Source organism: Colletotrichum lupini, chromosome 8, assembly GCF_023278565.1.
Source record: "Colletotrichum lupini chromosome 8, complete sequence".
Classification (NCBI taxonomy): domain Eukaryota; kingdom Fungi; phylum Ascomycota; class Sordariomycetes; order Glomerellales; family Glomerellaceae; genus Colletotrichum; species Colletotrichum lupini.
The window spans coordinates 1,090,754-1,107,947 of NC_064681.1; the positions used below are offsets into that span (position 1 = coordinate 1,090,754).

General features: G+C 54.8%; 7 protein-coding genes across 7 annotated transcripts; 4 read left to right on the forward strand and 3 right to left on the reverse strand.

The window, feature by feature from the left end:
- Nucleotides 1-712: 712 nt before the first annotated feature.
- Nucleotides 713-4,195, forward strand: CLUP02_14829 (lipase; the record flags this gene model as incomplete). Its single annotated transcript, XM_049293755.1, has 1 exon — nt 713-4,195. The coding sequence occupies one exon, from the start codon at nt 713-715 to the stop codon at nt 4,193-4,195; it is 3,483 nt and encodes a 1,160-aa protein (XP_049150901.1).
- Nucleotides 4,196-4,608: 413 nt separating this feature from the next.
- On the reverse strand, nt 4,609-5,589 carry CLUP02_14830 (glycosyl hydrolase family 43; the record flags this gene model as incomplete). Its single annotated transcript, XM_049293756.1, has 1 exon — nt 4,609-5,589. The coding sequence occupies one exon, from the start codon at nt 5,587-5,589 to the stop codon at nt 4,609-4,611; it is 981 nt and encodes a 326-aa protein (XP_049150902.1).
- A 291-nt stretch (nt 5,590-5,880) lies between these two features.
- Nucleotides 5,881-7,892, reverse strand: CLUP02_14831 (coiled-coil domain-containing protein; the record flags this gene model as incomplete). The annotated part of the gene is made up of 9 exons (XM_049293757.1): nt 5,881-6,037; nt 6,096-6,223; nt 6,283-6,453; nt 6,494-6,648; nt 6,765-6,892; nt 6,951-7,326; nt 7,437-7,616; nt 7,690-7,757; nt 7,843-7,892. 9 exons carry the CDS (start codon nt 7,890-7,892, stop codon nt 5,881-5,883), a joined length of 1,413 nt encoding a protein of 470 aa, XP_049150903.1.
- Nucleotides 7,893-9,223: 1,331 nt separating this feature from the next.
- Nucleotides 9,224-12,384, forward strand: CLUP02_14832 (response regulator receiver domain-containing protein; the record flags this gene model as incomplete). The annotated part of the gene is made up of 3 exons (XM_049293758.1): nt 9,224-9,259; nt 9,418-12,132; nt 12,193-12,384. 3 exons carry the CDS (start codon nt 9,224-9,226, stop codon nt 12,382-12,384), a joined length of 2,943 nt encoding a protein of 980 aa, XP_049150904.1.
- A 371-nt stretch (nt 12,385-12,755) lies between these two features.
- Nucleotides 12,756-13,076, forward strand: CLUP02_14833 (uncharacterized protein; the record flags this gene model as incomplete). The annotated part of the gene is made up of 3 exons (XM_049293759.1): nt 12,756-12,830; nt 12,881-12,957; nt 13,016-13,076. The coding sequence occupies 3 exons, from the start codon at nt 12,756-12,758 to the stop codon at nt 13,074-13,076; spliced, it is 213 nt and encodes a 70-aa protein (XP_049150905.1).
- Nucleotides 13,077-13,312: 236 nt separating this feature from the next.
- Nucleotides 13,313-14,518, forward strand: CLUP02_14834 (uncharacterized protein; the record flags this gene model as incomplete). Its single annotated transcript, XM_049293760.1, has 2 exons — nt 13,313-13,732; nt 13,973-14,518. 2 exons carry the CDS (start codon nt 13,313-13,315, stop codon nt 14,516-14,518), a joined length of 966 nt encoding a protein of 321 aa, XP_049150906.1.
- A 308-nt stretch (nt 14,519-14,826) lies between these two features.
- Nucleotides 14,827-16,237, reverse strand: CLUP02_14835 (tyrosine phosphatase; the record flags this gene model as incomplete). Its single annotated transcript, XM_049293761.1, has 4 exons — nt 14,827-15,013; nt 15,074-15,402; nt 15,473-15,886; nt 16,217-16,237. The coding sequence occupies 4 exons, from the start codon at nt 16,235-16,237 to the stop codon at nt 14,827-14,829; spliced, it is 951 nt and encodes a 316-aa protein (XP_049150907.1).
- Between the last annotated feature and the right edge of the window lie 957 nt (nt 16,238-17,194).

Genomic DNA, 17,194 nt, shown 5'->3' on the forward strand with positions numbered 1-17,194 from the left:
ACCAAACAAAAGTGCTCCCAGAAACGCGGGTTCGCACCTCTCTCTACATACACAGTACTGTTCCCTTCTCACGGCCTCGTTCCAGGCTGTCGTCATCAGGAAAACACAGGAAACCACGGCATCGCCACGCCCGTTACACTCGGGACGGGACTTTCGGTACAGATGTCGACAGGCCAGGCCGAGGTAGTACATTGATGCTTGTCTTCTGTCAAGTCTACTCTATTCCGGTCGTTCCACAGCCTACGCAGTATACGCCTCTCGTACTTCTGAACGCTGCTGCTCTGACCCTCCTACCGCTGAAGGTGCTTGAATGTTGCCACCGCTGGTAGCAAGCCTATATTCGCCCCTTTCTTCACCACCTCGTCTCGTCCTACTCCCTTACCCTTAGTTCTATTAGTTGTGCTTCTTCCCTCTTTTGATTCTTCTCACGAGCTTGTACCTTCTCTGCGTCTCTAAACGTTTCATTCCCTGCTTCCCTATCCCTTCTCTATCCCCCTCAGTGTACGTTCGACATCCCCTGTTGGAACCGAGCTCGGCCAAGGTCTCGAGTATAACATGGTTTCTGCACATCCCGCATCACTTCGAGTTTAACGTCCGGAACCTTATCCCAACTCCACGTTGTCTGTCACTTAATGACCCGTGTCTCCTGCGCATGCGAGCGCCCACTTTCCGACCGTCACTGGCATCAGCCCCGATACGCCCATCAGAGATCATGGATCCGGACGACGACTGGGACGGGGACGAACACTCTCACGACCTCATCCATGTCCCTCTCGACTCTCACCAAGGACGAACTGTGCTACCGAGTCCTATAGCCAAGGCCGTCAGTCTTGCCACTCGCTCAACATGTTTAGCAATCCGTGTTGGCACCCTTATCAGCTCGTACGGCTTCGATGCTGCCAAGTTCACCACTCTATCCAGTCTGGAGCTTAGCAGGGGCATACTCGAGGGAATTCTAAGCAGGTCTGGGAGAGATATGCTCGTACGTTCCAACAGCGATCTGGGCAGAGAAGATGCAGAAACTGTCCTGGAGAGGAGCTTGGAGCACTTGCATAGTGCCATGTTGCAAATCGTTTTCTGGACTACGACCGGCTTTCAGATGACGAGTACCACCATTTCCGTCGCTTCAGAGATATCTCAGCTTCTTCTCTCGTCTCTCGACCAATTCTTTGGCTCAACTGACTCTTCACGTGCCATTGCGAGCATCATTACTTTAATTCGCCGCGAGTTTCAGAATCCTGCGACTGGTGTGGAGGGTGAGCGTGTGGGTGTTGTAGATCTGGTCATGGGCTTGTGCGCGTTGGCCTACCTGCAGCGCAAATGTCGACGTTTCCTCGACGAAGAGACAAGACGACTTGGGCACGATGAGATCGTTTGGGATGTCGTTGTACTCAACGACGGGGAGCGGGTCGACATTCACGAAAACAGCCTGTACGGTGTGCACAAAGGCCGCTACAAAAGCAAAGGTCCTGATATTTTGGTTTCCATCCCTGGAGATCAACCGAGTCCTGGTATACTAGCGACTATCGAACGACATGGCGAGCGAGAAACCAGCGAAGACGAAGACGACTACGACCTGCCAGAAATTCGCCTGAAGAATCAGATCATGCGGTCTATGCCTGCAGATACAAGCGTGTCCATCTCGACAACGACGTTGACGAGGAAGATGATCACTGTGGATTTCACGGGACCGGAGCCCCCAACTTTGACACCGCCTCCAGGCGTCGAGGTCGTCGAGCGAGAAGTTCTTTCATCTTCAGAGGGTCCAAAGGAGCAGTTGGTGAGGCATCAAGACGTCCCGACTTACCGGGTCGTCTACAGAGTCGACAAGAGCAAACATCGAAACACAACAATCCAAGGCTTCGAGGAGGCAGAAGACAACTCTGGAAAAGTGGAATCACTAGACGACACCGAGGAGTCGGATGGATACGGTCGAAATGACGAAAAGGACGAACCGCCCCCCGTACCACCCAAGAAGGCGCTGACGTCTGCCCCGGCCACTATTCCGAGGTCAGATGCGACATCCAACCCGACCCCACGTCGAGCAAAGGTTGGTCCTGGTTTTCCCTCGACTTCACCCGGCAGTCGAGTCTCTCAGATCCCAACGCCCAAGCAAAGTCCCGAAAACGCGCCAAACCAAAAGCGACAGCGCGCGCCTCTAGGCCCCCTGCCAGTGCGGGCACGTCAGGAGAGTGCCGTCTCCTCGCACGCCGAAGCCACCAAGCCCAAGAAAACCAAAGGCGAGTCCTTGTCAAGTAGCAAACCATCGGAGAAGCCCACAACCGAGAAAAAGGGAGGCATCAGGCAAGCCTTGAAAAGGGGTACCAGCTCAAACATCTCCAACCTCTTCCATCGAGACGGAACCGGCACCGGCACCGGCAGTTCGCAGCCCACGGGGAAGCCCAAGCAGCCGTCAAAGACTTCTACAAGAGATGGAACAACACGTACCTCTAATCAGCCCAACCGTTCATCCCAGACTCGGGCCATGGGCCCGACTGCTGCCTCTAGCTCAAGAGGCCGGGCCTATGAGAACCCCTCACCTGTACCTCGCAGCTCTTCGCGAGCCAGTTACATCTCTGTGCACGAGCGACGTCGAGACTCTATTGTGTCACAGACGGATACCTACTCCTTCCACGCCGTCGACGGATATCGACCCCAGTCTCCGGGGTACACTCGCCGTGACGGCATGGGCCAGCCCAGCATCCCCAAGTCGCGGTCAGAGAAGGACATGAACGATCAGAAGCCACCATCGCCGATGAAGTCCAGGAGAGCGCGTTCCCACGTCAACACACCGAGTCTCTACAGCATCGCCAACACCGGCTCCCAGACGTCTCTGGTTTTGTCATCGTACTATCAGAAGAGCGCATACACCGACTCCGAAGCCATCGACACCTTGAGGCGGGCAGGCACAGTGGATGGTGTTTTCCCGGCATTCCACCTGCTCCGAAACATTACGCGGTACATGCGTTTCTCTTCCGCGTCGTACGGGTCCAACTTTCTCAAATTCATGGGCATCTCCAAGGACATGCCCCTGATCAAAGCGTTAGACGACACACATCACGAGATCCGCTCCTTTGCGCACCACACGGAATCCGAGTCCACAAGCATCCTCCTCGCCTCCTTCGTCGACGCCCAGGGCGGATCCGACACCACCGGCTCGACCGGCACCGGCGTCCCCTTGGTCCACTACATATCTCTCGACCACGAATCCAAAGCCGTTGTCCTCGCGTGCCGCGGCACCCTCGGCTTCGAGGACGTCCTGGCTGACATGGCCTGCGACTACGACAACCTCTACTGGCGCGGCAAGTCCTACAAGGTTCACAAGGGCATCCACGCCTCCGCCCGCCGCCTCCTCTACGGCGGCGACGGGCGCGTCCTCTACACCCTCAAGGAGGCCCTCGACGAGTTTAGCGACTACGGCCTCGTCCTGTGCGGCCACTCGCTCGGCGGCGGCGTCACGGCGCTGCTGAGTACCATGCTCGCTGAGCCCTCACCGTCGGGCACGGGCTTCGTCACGACCTCGGATCCGCACCGCCGGCTCCTCGGCGACGGACGCCTCCTCGACGCCGACACTACGCACGTCTGCCTCCCCTCGGGCCGTCCCATTCATGTCTACGCCTATGGCCCTCCCGGGACAATGTCCCCCGCCCTCCGCAAAGCCACGCGCGGTCTCGTCACCAGCGTCGTCCACGGCTGCGACCTCGTCCCCTTCCTCTCCCTCGGCGTCCTGCACGACTTCCAGGCCGTCGCCCTCGCCTTCAAGAGCGACAACCACGAGGCAAAAGTCGAGGTCAAGCAGCGGATATGGCAGGCTTTCCAGTCCGGACTGGCGGAGAAGTGGTACACCAACAGCGGCTCCCGCTCCTCCTCCTCCCTGGCCGCCGGCGCCGACGAGGATAAATGGAGCATATCGGCGCTGACGACGCTTCGCTCCAGCATGATGAGCCTGAAGCTGCTGCCTCCCGGCGAGGTGTTCATCGTCGAGAGTCAGCGTGTGCTGAGGCGCGACGCTTTTCTTGTTTCTGACGAGGAGTCTATCGGCCGGCCTGCGCAGCGGATCGTGCTCAAGTACGTTAGGGACGTCGAGTCGCGCTTCAGAGAGGTGCGGTTCGGGACGAGCATGTTGATTGACCACAGCCCGGCCAAGTATGAAGAGGCGTTGAATAAGCTGCGGTTCGGAGTTGTTGAAAGTTGAGAAGCAGTATGAGGGGGGATTTCTTTTCTATGGTGAGAGGAAAATCACACAAACATGAACACAACACGCCCCTTTTTATTTTCCTTTGTCGCGGACATATGGTCCGATTCACCCTTATATACCCCATACATCCCCGAGTGTGAGATAATTATACAATTTCTTCAAATGTTGAGTTATCATTTTAGCCTGGTCATGTAAAGAAGACATGCAAAGTTTGGGACGGAAGGATCTGGGAAAGGAAGTCGAGGGAAAGAGTCTAGGTTGTGAAGAGATGATGAGGATATAGATGAAATCAACTCAGAACATCTGTGAATACAGAGGTGTATCCCAAAATTTATTATTGATACAAAGTGACGCAAGATTTATTTACTTATTCTTTTGAATGTTCTTCAGTTTGGTCATCGCCCGTACCCCTACGGCTTTTCCGTCACAATCTTGCCGTCCTTGTCATGAAAGATCTCCTTGACCTTGACAGACCGCAGGTGATCCACGCCCTTGCTCAGCTCGCAGTCGTGGTGGAAGAGCCACCACTGGCCCTTGAACTCGACAATGGAGTGGTGCGTCGTCCACCCCAGCACGGGCTCGAGGATCCGTCCCCCGTACGTAAAAGGGCCCAGAGGGCTCTCGCTGGTGGCGTAGCAGAGGTAGTGCGTGTCGCCGGTCGAGTAGGAAAAGTAGTACAGCCCGTCCCTCTTGTGCAGCCACGCGGCCTCGAAGAAGCGGCGGTCGTGGTCGTCGGCGAGGATGGGCTTCCCCGTCTCGGGCGCGAGAATCTGAATCTCTTGGACCTCGCCGTCGAACTGGTGCATGTCGCCCGTCAGCTTGGCCACGCGCGGGCCGAGCGCGTAGACGCCCTCGCCGCTGGGCTCCTGGGCGCCGAGCCACTGCTTCTCGAAGACTTCGTTGCCCTTTTGGTAGCACTGCAGCTGGCCGCCCCAGAGACCACCAAAGTAGAGATAGCCCTGGCCGTCGTCGTCGACGAAGCTGGCCGGGTCGATGCTGTAGCTGCCCTTTATGGGTTCCGGGTCCGGGGTGAAGGGGCCCTCGGGCTTATCCGAGACGGCGACGCCGATGCGGAAGACGTCCTGCTTGTCGCGGGCGGGGAAGTAGAGGTAGTATTTGCCGTCCTTGTAGGCGGCGTCGGGAGCCCAGAGCTGCTTCGAGACCCAGGGTACGTCTTCGGTCTTCAGAACGACGCCGTGGTCGACGACGGGCTCGAGGGGATCCAGCGATGATGTGCTGAAGACGTGGTAGTCGGCCATGTCATATTGGTCTCCATTATCGTTGAACTTGATGTCGGTCTCGCGGTCGTGAGATGGGTAGATGTAGACTTTGCCATTGAAGACGTGGGCTGAAGGGTCGGCCGTGTAGAGGTGGTTGATGAGGGGCGCCATTGTGAATGTATGTGGGATGGGGGAGGGGAGAAAGTGGGAGTGCGGGGGAGAGAATGCGGGGGTTGAAGGTGGTTGTTGGTGAAATTGGGGTCAAATGGGGAAACCAAGCATGCCACTTTGGGTGTGTTGAAGAATAGGATAGGACGATGTTGCAGATTGCCTACTTGCAATAAGACAAAGACGATCAAGGATATTCTGCAGAGACCGATGGGGCGCAAAAGAAAAGCCTTGGGAGGTGATCATTTATATGCCAAATAGCTGCCCTCGAGTATTCTCCACCGTCAAAAGGGTTCAGGCGTCTGGATGAATGTGAAAGTGGTGATGTTGGCCCGGTAGAGTGGAACACGGGACGACTAGCCAGCGGCCTTTGAATTTACCCAGCGCATTTTCCCGGTTTACCCCATCCTGGGCACACCCCCCACCCGCACCACGAGTTGGAGGACTGAACCTGGACACTGGTGACAGTTGCAATCCAATACAGGTGCATGATGCTGCGGTGGGCCTACCGTGGACTTTCTTGGGAGATGCAAAACCAATCTCTTGTGTGCCATGCTGGTCCTGGTGAAGTCATATTGACGGCGTAAGGCACTTCTTTTGAGCGTCCAACCTGATTTCTATCGTATTTTGATTTCGACTGAGATATGTTTCGGATAGTAAATAAATACCAAAAAATTCAAGAAAATAATGTTGGACGCTCAATCTCGCCCCTTTCAGGATGAGACCCCGCGCTACCCAAGCTTTACCGCCGAAATCACAAGGCAGCGTAGGATTCGAACCCCGTCGGTAGCTTATTGGTAGTCTTTGTGACTCCATGGCTACGATACGCCGTCGCTTGCACCACTGAGCCAAAGGTGGCTCAATGAACTTGTAATTAGGCAGTGTTGCGGTCTGCTCGCCTATGGACCTTCCTCCACGGCGTCAGCAAGGTTCGTGGAGGCCGAACGGGTTGCTCAGCATCGTGGGATGGAAAAGTCTGGAAGCCTGAAGTGAGGACATGAAGGTACGTCCTCTTTGGGTCCAAAGCTTGATCATCGATATTGTTCTCCCTCTCACGCCCGACTGCTGAGAATAAGGGTCAGCCGCACATTAGCATTCATCAAGGCACGGCGATATAACCTAAGTCTCAGAAGCGCAGTGGCAGTGGTGCGGCTCGTAAGGGAGCTTGAATGCAGAACCGCCAATGATGACTGCGCTTTGGCTCGCCATCATGTGTTCCAGTCTTCTCTTGGTCTTTTCTTTGATGCGCAGACAGCTGACAGTGCTGGTTCGGCTCAACCAGCCGCGCAGCAGCTGTTCAGAAGTCCTGAATGCCGGTTTGGCCCCGTGTGGTTTGGGCTCCCTCGTCTGCATTGCTGGCCCACTCGGGATCCTCTTCATCGAACCAGGCTTCCTCGGCATCACGTCTCTCCATGACGTCGTAGTCTTCGTTGTCGTCGATCAGACTGTAATCGAAATCCTCGTCGTGGCCTCGGACAAAACGTTCCGTGAGAAACTCATGCCATCTCTGAAGGCCCTCTTCCTTTGTCTTTGTTTTGGAAAGATCGGCTTCAGTTGTGAAATCTCTCGCGGGCTCCGACGTTGTAGTGTCATCAGTTGATGATTTCAAGTCGGCAAGACGAGCCTCGCCCCTGAGCAGGGAGCTCTCTAGAACTCCAGAGTAGCCCTTGGCCTTGCCTTCGACCTCACGCTCGGCTGGTGTCTGGAATTTGCGAACCAAGCTGTCATATAGTAGGGGGTCTGGCAAGAACATTAGCTAAGTTGATAGTGAAGTGAAACCAAATCCCGCATGTCCAAGTCACCAAGACCGCTCAAGAAAAAAGGAAGAAAGGGTATGCGGAGAGACGGACCTGCCAGCTCGTGTTCAGCGTCAGAAAAGTACTTTGGATGTCTCTCTAGATACTCTCGACGACGGTTTCGAGACCGGATATTCTTGGCTACTGTTGGCGACCTGGGTGGACGTGGCGTCGGCTTCTCGAAGGGCAGACTTTGCGACTGATGCTCAGGCTCTGTGAAGGAGGGCATCTTCACTTCAGGCCAGGTGCTTTCGGAATCAAGTATAAATGGTAGGCGTATAATATCACAGATACGATATGAGGAAACCTGGCTTTAGTTGAGTTCCGTAGATGAAGGCACCAAAGTGGATTAGACGAGACTGTAGATGTTGGTGTCTGGTTACAATTACCTTCAGCAATGAAAGATGTCACTGTTTAAAATGTGGGTCGCGACAAAGGTAGGGACAGGGTACTTGTGTACCTCAAGTAAGGAAGTCCCTCCTGGGTGCGAACGCAAATCCAGATGTACATCTTTTCGGATAATATGACTGCAGGACGAAATGCACTCGCACGATTTGATAACTTGCAGAACCCCACGAAAGCACTGGATCCACGACTTGCAGAACACCTTGTCGAAGATCGACGTTTTGCCTACCAGCCGATATATCCTTGGTTTCGGGCCAGGCGGGTGCAAGATCTCGATGGAAGGGCACGGTACTGGGGAGCTTAGTTTGTGGCTGGGGAACGAGGATATCCTCAGGCTCTTGTCCTTGCACAAGGAATTAATAGGGCGTTTAGTGGAATTGTCCGCTTTTTTCGATGTCCATATCCTCCATAAGTGACAATACTGAGGTATGGAGCACTTGAGTAAGGTACCTTGGACGGGAGAGTCGGGCTGCTCAAAGCAGGCCAATTGGCTGTTTATTGGGGGTGGGGCGGAGGCACATCGACGTGGCCTGGCGCAGAGAGCAATACGGCCAATTAATAGGGGGGAAGGCGAGAAAAACGTTGGCTGTTAACGGGAAATGAGATACAAAGGAGGGAAAAAAGCAGGATTTGAGCCGGACATTGAAGCCGGTTAGGTGCCTTTTTACGGATGGTCTACGGATCCATGGACCATTCATGTGGGCTTGCACTTTGCAAGGCGTGGCAGCCGCATGGGTATCCCATCCCACGCGTCGTTTGCTCTTTGTCTCTCTACGAATGAATGGTAATATTGGGCTGTCAAGGCATATCTGGATGTTCTGTGTTGTCTGTGATTTTGTGTCTCTGTCTCTCGAGTCTCCCTCTACAAGTTACAACCCAGCGCGACACCGGGATATGACAGCCAGCCAGCCCACTGGTGCTTGACTGGACTTGATCTGGTGGTTCACATCCATTCGCATTGACTTAGTGGACGGCAAAGCTAGGCATCTTGCACCATTTCTACTTGTTTTCTGTTGCATCGTCTTTCTTTTTCCCGTTTAGTCTCTGCCTCTTGTCTCTGAGTACTGAGTTGGGTATCTCAAGTTTTCAACCCCATTACCCTCTCATTCCTCTCTGTCTTTTCATTCTGAGATTTTGCCCGGTCTTCCTTTTTGGGATATCCTAGGCCCATCTCACTCACTCATTTATCACATCTTCTTTCTTGTCTTGTCTTGCCTCTCAATTCCCCAGGTGCCCGTCATCCCCCTTTAATACTCTGTACTTACCACACTTACATTCCACTTTTGTCAACTCACCTCACCGTATCATACCGTATTTCACCGTGTCCATCTACGTTGGAAGAATCGCCCTTCCCCCCTCATCCTCTTCCTCTTCTTCGCCGCAGTCAGAGAGGCTACAGTACGAGGCACCTGATACCACTTATTCACCCACCTCTCATGCCACCCGTCCCATCCGTTCCTCCTCCTCTCGGCGTGTCTCAACCTCAGTCCACTTGATCCATCATCCAAGGAAACGACGACCCGCCGGAACAAAAGTCCATCGGCACACGGCTGCCATCACGTCCACGGCAACGGCGGCGACCACGCGACAAGACGCGCAAGACACGATACCACACCGAATTTCATTTCAGCAACGTACCGTCGTACACCGTACCGTCCCGTCCCAAAGGAAGAAAAAAAAGCCTCGCCCCCATTCGCACGCTGAATGTGACCCTCCCATACCCATGGGTACTGCTGGGGATATCAGAGCTCGTCTCCGGGCAAAGTTCTCACGGAGGAATTCGGCTGCCCCATCTCTAGCTTCCAACAAGAGCACCGGCGATGCTCACAACTCCCAGGCAACTGATGGGACGAGTCTCACACGGCAATCCTCGGCCGTTGCATCCGCTTCGGCTCCAAGGTCCAGAGCAAGCTCCCAGCACCCGCCTCACACGCCAATCTCGCCCTTGCCCTCGCGCTCGCCGACTCCACACGAGCCACACCATCACCTTCAGACACAGCCACAGTCCACCACACTACAACCCCCCGGCAGCAGCCATGGCGACCACTTGCTGCAGCCGAAATTGAAGGCAATTACGGCTGAGGGTTCCGCTGCTGGGGCTGCAGAGGGTGAAGCCGACAGTGAGGAAGGGCAGCTCCCGCCACAGTCGTCGTCCTCAAGCAAGTCCCATCTATTGGACCACCAACAAAAACAACGCCACGAGCCCCAAATCAATCACGACAGTCATGGTGATGAAGAAAATAACTTTCATGATGCACCTCTCAGCAGCGACGAGGTTTTAGTAAGGGAAGAGAATCCCATAGTCACAACTACTACGGGTACCAACAACGAACAAAGACCCGCAAGCAGCGCCAGCGCCAGCAACAAGGTCAGAGACAACTCGACCGGGACTGGGGACGATCAGGACGCTCATAAGCCACACCCCGACCTCGACCTCGACCGTGACTCGCTGGCCCCAATGCCGCCCGCCGCGTCTCAAGGACGCTTAGCTAGCGAACTGACTGCCAGCAACGATCTACGCCCAGCCGCAACAACCACAACCGCAACCACAACCACTCCTCCTACCGCAGCTCCCACTACCCTCAACAACCTCCCAAGCATCCACGAGGACCAAACCCCACCCGGATTTGACGAACCAAAACAGAGACTTCATCTATCGCAGTCGGATCACTCGCACCAGCCACTACCGCCAAAATTTGGCGCAGCTCCCACCGTTACCCTTCAGGCGGTCTCTGCCGAGGACCTCAACGACGATCAACACGATCCCCTCAGCCATGCCCTCGGCACCCCGACGCCTCTCGCAACCGCCATCCTACCGAGTTCGCCCTTGTCCTCCCGCCCAGAGGCGCCTCCCCGACGACAAAGTCTTATACCTAATCGTCAAACCACTCTGATTCGAAATCTGCTCGAAGGACGTGTCGAAAACGAAGCTAGGCCAGCCAGCGCCGATTCTTTGCTCCCCAACATCGCAAACATGGTCACCCGCAAGGTCTGGGTTAGGCGCCCCGGTGCTTCTGCCACACTCATCACTGTCAACGAGGACGACCTGGTCGATGACGTGCGCGACATGATTTTACGAAAGTACGCCAACTCGTTGGGCAGGCATTTCGATTCCCCCGATCTCACACTACGGATATGCCCGCGAGAGCAGAGACAAGATCGTATGCTTGGCCCCGAGGAGCCCGTGGGCCGTACACTCGATGCATACTTCCCTGGTGGTCAGAATGTCGAAGAGGCTCTGGTGATTGATATCCCAGCCCGGCGCACACCGAGGCCATCACCGCGCGCCCCAACTCATGCTACAACAATTTACTACAACGACGAAGGCCGGCCATCCGAAGCTGGCGAGGGATATTTCCCTCCGGTTGCAAATGCGGCTGCTCTGCCGTCACCAAATCTACCAGTGCCGGTTGTAGCTCCTGTTACCGTCCCTGCAACACATCCCGCGCATCCTGCCCATCCAGTTCATCCAGCGCATGCCCTCACTGCGCATACTCAACACTCGATCGCAATTCTCGGTACAGGCCAAGTACCGCCAATACCCTCGCCGGGAGGCACGAGGTCTCGTGCTTACAGGGAACGCCCAGAACGCCCTCGTCTTGGGAGAACCCATACCTCCTCACCTACGATACTGAACCAAGTCAATGCACAATCCATGGCGGCCGCAGCTGCTGCTGCCGCACATCCCACCCACTCATTCCACCCACGCCTACCGCCTTCTCGGACGCAGTCGAACACTTCGGAGCAATCCAACGCCCAACCGGCTGCTCCACCGCTTCCGACACCGCCCGCTCCGGAAGTACAGCCTGCGAGAGTTGCGACTCCCCCGCCCAGGATTGCTTCTCCTAGGCCAGCAAGTTCTCGGCCTAAAAAGAAGAAAACGGTAGATCATCCAACTCTGCCCGCTGGCATATTGAATGGCGGTGTACCGCCTATCAACGTGTTGATCGTAGAGGACAACCCGATCAACCTCAAGCTGCTTGAGGCTTTCGTCAAGCGTCTGAAGGTTAGGTGGAAAACGGCGGTCAATGGCCGAGATGCCGTCACCATGTGGAGGACCGGAGGTTTCCATCTTGTTCTGATGGACATTCAACTGCCCATCATGAGCGGATTGGAAGCCACTCGGGAGATCCGCAGATTGGAGAGAGTCAACTCGATTGGTGTCTTCTCTTCGTCGGCAGGTAGCGCACCTGAAGCCCCGAATGGCGAGCCCGAGGAGAAGGACAAGTTGACCAATATGGAGCTCTTCAAAAGTCCGGTGATTATCGTGGCCCTTACTGCCAGCTCCCTCCAAAGCGACAGGCACGAGGCCTTGGCGGCTGGCTGCAACGATTTCCTTACGAAGGTTAGTACTCATCTACACTTCAATGCCTACTAGTCCACCATACTAACGTGATAACTATAGCCCGTGAACTTCGTTTGGCTAGAGAGGAAGGTCATGGAATGGGGTTGCATGCAAGCACTCATTGATTTTGATGGCTGGAGGAGATGGAAAGACTTTTCTCAGCAGAATGACGAGGCTGAAGCCAAGAAATCGGCCGCATTGAAGACGAAAGCAAAGAAGAATCGATTGTCGATGACTTCGGTGCCAGCATAGAAATGCAATAACGCCCAGAAGCGTTAGCAGGGAACAGTGGTTATGCGACAACGGCTTTCGCCACAATTTTTGCTGAAGGCCACAGTATTGGTGGTACTGCGAGCCTTTAATGAGTCTTTTTTTCCCAATGGTCTCTCATGAGACTTGGCTTAATGAACATGACGGCAACAGACGGACTCCGCTCTTAGGTATGATTATAGCAGGCTTGGTGCTCATCTCTGTTGCAAGGGACCTGCATTTTGTCCAAGTCTACTCGTCGTTTGGTTGCATGGACGCAACGGTTCGGTTTAAGAGATGCCCCGCATAGAATATACGAAGAGGGACGCGCAGAATGATACCATAGAGCGCGTATGCATGAGAGAATAATCATAATGGATTCAGCAACGCATATAATAGAGGATTTTGCTGAGATGACACGCATTGATCGTGACTTCATGTTTGGCCTGGTAGGTATACTGTATTGAGGTGAAGGATATGGCTCAATTGTGATCTCTAGAGACTTTTGCACGGTAAAGAAAATGACGAGAGGTGCCTGACCAGACCCGAGTTCACCCTATCTGAGTTCTATCGATTGTACTTAACGGGAGGGACAAGACGGGATTATCTGATAACCGGAAGACGGATGTTGAAGACCGGTAGGTGGGTCTGAGTCCGGAGCTTGGGAGACGGTTTTCGGTCCTGTTCTGTCCTGAGGCACAAGGCCAATTGAGCAAGGCAAATTATCCGCGATGTGGTCCGTGCGCGTTCTCCTAAGAAAACGAGAGAAAAATTGGTCGGAGCTTTAAAAAGTCTCCCTTCTTCACAAAACAACCACACCCACGTTTTACTCAAGCTCCCAAATGGTTGCTTCGCCGTAAAATCGGTGCAATCCACGGCGCACCTTCTGCGTCGAGATAATACCCCCTTTTTTTTTCTTGCTTTGCACACAATGTCGGCACGAGCGGGCTCGTCATTGTCGCCATTGGTCCTCGCGACCAAGTGGTGCGATGCGTCCGCCGCCGCGTATGCGGGCTCGCGATGCGCCTTTTCGACGACGCCGGTCCAGTCGAGAAGGAGCAAGGCGCAGCACAGGATGCACGAGTTCTTCAAGCTTGGTAGAGGTGCCAAACTGAGAGACTCTGAGAATGGTGTCTATTACTTGGGCGGCTCCAGGGACCAGCCGTTCCCGATGAACCCGTTCTTCCGGAGCGAACCCGTGCTGAGCGAGAGGCTGAGGGACGAGGTCTACCGGAGGGTCACGGTGGCCAAGCAGTCGCTGAAGCTCGTCTCAGCGGAGCTGGGTATCGATGTTCGCCGCGTCGCTGCCGTAGTGCGGATGAAGGAGATCGAGAAGCAGTGGGTAACAGAGGTAAGCATAACCATTCATTTAATCCATCAAATCCCCCCTTCGGTGGATTCATCCTCCACCCACCCCAGCATCATGATGATCAACTTTCCAAAATTCGATTAGTCTTGAAGACGCAACATATGGTTACACCTTGGCACTGCGAGCCTCTCTGATTTGCTACTCTTTAAATTCTCAACTCATGTTTCGCACATCATTTCAGACGTATACAGTCTTTGCTGACTTGAGGAACCTTCTTCGCAGCGCAAACCACTAGCTCGACCTTATGCCCAGGCCATCATGAGCATGCTTCCCCAGACTTACCTGTCGGACGCAGGAAGAGACCAGAGGCCCCACGAGCCCGTGAATGAGATCCACGTCCACAAGCTCACGATGCAACAACTCTTCGTGCCCGTGTCTGAGTCGCGGCAATTCAATAGAGAAGACGCCGCAAAGGCCTTCCATAGAAACATGCTTTCGATTGACGATCGCTCACCGCACAAGGAGCTCATTGACATGAGGAGGGCGGCCGCCAACGGCGGCGACAGAGCTGAGCTGACGCGCAAGTTCCGCGCCGAGACGAGGGCACAGGAGGACAGGTTGGTCGAGAGAGAGCGCAAGCGTCTCGAAAAGGTCGAGGAGGAGACGACGCGTGTTGATACCGGTCGTTTCGAGTTCAGATTCAAGGAGATGAATGTCGAGACCGTCGGAAAGAACGGCCGCAGCAGAGGAGGCGTCGGCTGGAGATACGGTGTCCCCTTCTATGACCGCAGGAAGGGCGAGACGAAGATTCCCATATCGGTGCCTTGAACGTGTCCAACCCAGACCTTACTGCCTATTGCCGACTACATCACACCCGGCGACGGCACGCTGGAGGAGGAGAAGCGGCTCAAAAACAGCCACTAAAACCAATCAGAAGATGAACTGAAGTCATGTTGGCTCAGTTCTCGTGTGGACGCTTTACGATAAAGCGTCTGTGTCTATCAACTGTACCTATATACATGTAACCCTATATGACGACGGACTCAAGCGGAGGGGCGTGCTTCAAAGGATGAAGCTTCAATCCAGCCCAGCAAGAAATGCATTTTATTCCTTCCAATAAGCCCTTTTTTTTTCTATCAAAGCAAATATTTTGTATGTGAGACCCAGTCGACTACTTTACGTCCGTCATCAGCACTTGCTACCAGGTTTGACCTGATACGGCTGATGTCGTCTGGCGAGAGACGACATCTATTCTGGACATACGCCTCGACCGAACCGTACTCCTCGCGGAGTGCAGCCAGCGTTGCAAGCATGTTTTCTTTCCTAAGCGGGGTTTAGCAATAGGTACAGTAGGTGATTGAGTGATGGTGAGCAAGCACATACCGAGATCCAATCATGCGCCTAGCCCCCTCGGGGTTCCCCTTCATGGCCTCGGTAGCGAGAAGGTGCTGAATAATCTCCTCCCTCCGATCCTGGAGACCAATGTCGGTGAGGCTGTACTCGTGGGCCACGACCTCGTCCGAGACGCCGCAGAGGCTGAGAATGAGGGCGCAGATGATTCCCGTCCTGTCCTTGCCAGCGGTGCAGTGGATGAGCAGCGGAGTCGGGGGTTCGGTGGAGGCGAGGTGAGAAAGGATGGTGTGGAAGGGGTCGTTGGGGTGGTCTGCCTCCGAAGCGGCGCGGAGGATGTCGGTGTAGGCCTTTGTGAAGCCCTACGGAAACGTTTGTTTTAGAATTTTCACACATAATCTCACAGAGTGGCTTGCAGAAGAAGAAACTCACCTCGGGCCCGTTACTAGAGTAATTCCGGTACCGTAAGGCAATAGCTTCGGGGCCGTAGTCCATGTCCCGAAAGACAGGGACAAAGATGCGGGTGGCGCCGGGCCACTCGCGGACGTCGCAGCTCGTGCCAGCCTTTGCGAGGCGCTCGAGCTCAATGGCGGAGCGGAGGTCGTAAACGTGGGTGATGTTGAGGTTCTGGAGGCGAGCGACGCCGTCGTCGGTGAGGCGGGAGGGCTCGGCGGAGCGGAAGAGGATGCCGGGCTTGACGATGCGGCCGGCCGGGAGGGCATCGACGGGATAGCCGCCGGCGTCGCGGAAGTTGGGGAGACCTGGGATCTGGTGGAAGGGGGGCGTGGGGAGGTCGACTTTGGGGCGTGATTCCGTCATTGTGTTGTCTCTGCTTGTCTCGTGTTGCTATACGAGTTGGAGGGGAAGTCAACGAGCGAGAGGTCAACGTTTACGCTGCGGAACGGATGAGATGAACAACAAGGTTGTGGACTGGATCTGGTTAATGGTAGTGTGTACGGAGTATTCGCATTCTGTAGATGGGTGCACCGCGGCAATGGGCATCGTCGGATGTGGCCTCTGCGGGGGAGGATTGCGGCATCCGAGGCATGTCGTTGGGTAGGCTCGGACCTGCCCACCTTTGGGCCAACATGCGCGCGCCTTTGGGCGTAAGTGGAAAGCAGCATCAAGTCAAGGTCAACTAATCCAGGTTGCTCTCTTCACCGAGAACTGACTAACAATTCCGTCCTTATCCTGCATGTGGAAGTGGATATGTGGTGAGGAGAAGCAAGAGCAACATGTAGAGCATGCCAGGAAATAGCTTCTAACACTGAGTCTAACTCTCGTACCTGCCGAGGTGAAGAATGGCCCGCCTGGGTGTACCGAGTGTCCGTATATTGATCTACCTTGGTAGGAACCCAGCGCTTCGGTTCACCCAGTCTTGCGGGCAGTCTTCATCAGCAGCTCAGAAACATGGCCAGTCAGCAACATGAGAAACATGAAAGATCGATCACAAATGTCATCATTAGGCAGGTGCCGTCCGAGGTTTGTTTCCAACACTGCCAGATTCGGGCCGTCCAGGAGCAACGACAACAGGGAGGAGTACTTGGGTCGGAAGTGCTCAAAACATCAGAATGTAGGTCAAATTACATAGTAGTGTCATGTCACATCGTCCGAGGGCCCAGTCGACCAGTGTCATGGAAGCGCTGTGCTACTAGGGCCAGGTGACTGTCTGGCACAGCTGAAGTGAGACTGCTAATCTGCTCAGATGCTGCCGATGATGCCCACCTTACCTTACTGCATACCTAGTCAACTCATCGTGTTAATGAGGTCGAGTTCCTCCTTCTTGGTTCCAAACAGTAGAGGCATCTCATCTCGTGCCTGACAGGTCTGACGTCCTCGATGCACCTTCCCCTGACGCAGGCCAGCAGAGCAAACGTGCAGAGTTTCCAAGCTGCGGCAGCTGCTCTGACTGACACCTGCCCGTCGATAGCTCCATGAGCCAGTGACCTTGAGCCCTCAAGCCCTGGCCTGAACAACACCTCAAGGAGCAGACCGGGAACCTCTCAGGGCTAAGAAGACGGCCACATCCAATGACAGCAATGACAGCACCCCCCTGGGCCCCTGCACCAAAACTACGCGAACCTCCCACCTAGAGGAGTAGTCGCGTTTCTGACTGGCTCGTCGTCCGCGCTAAAGGCCTCGTGCTGCGTCATA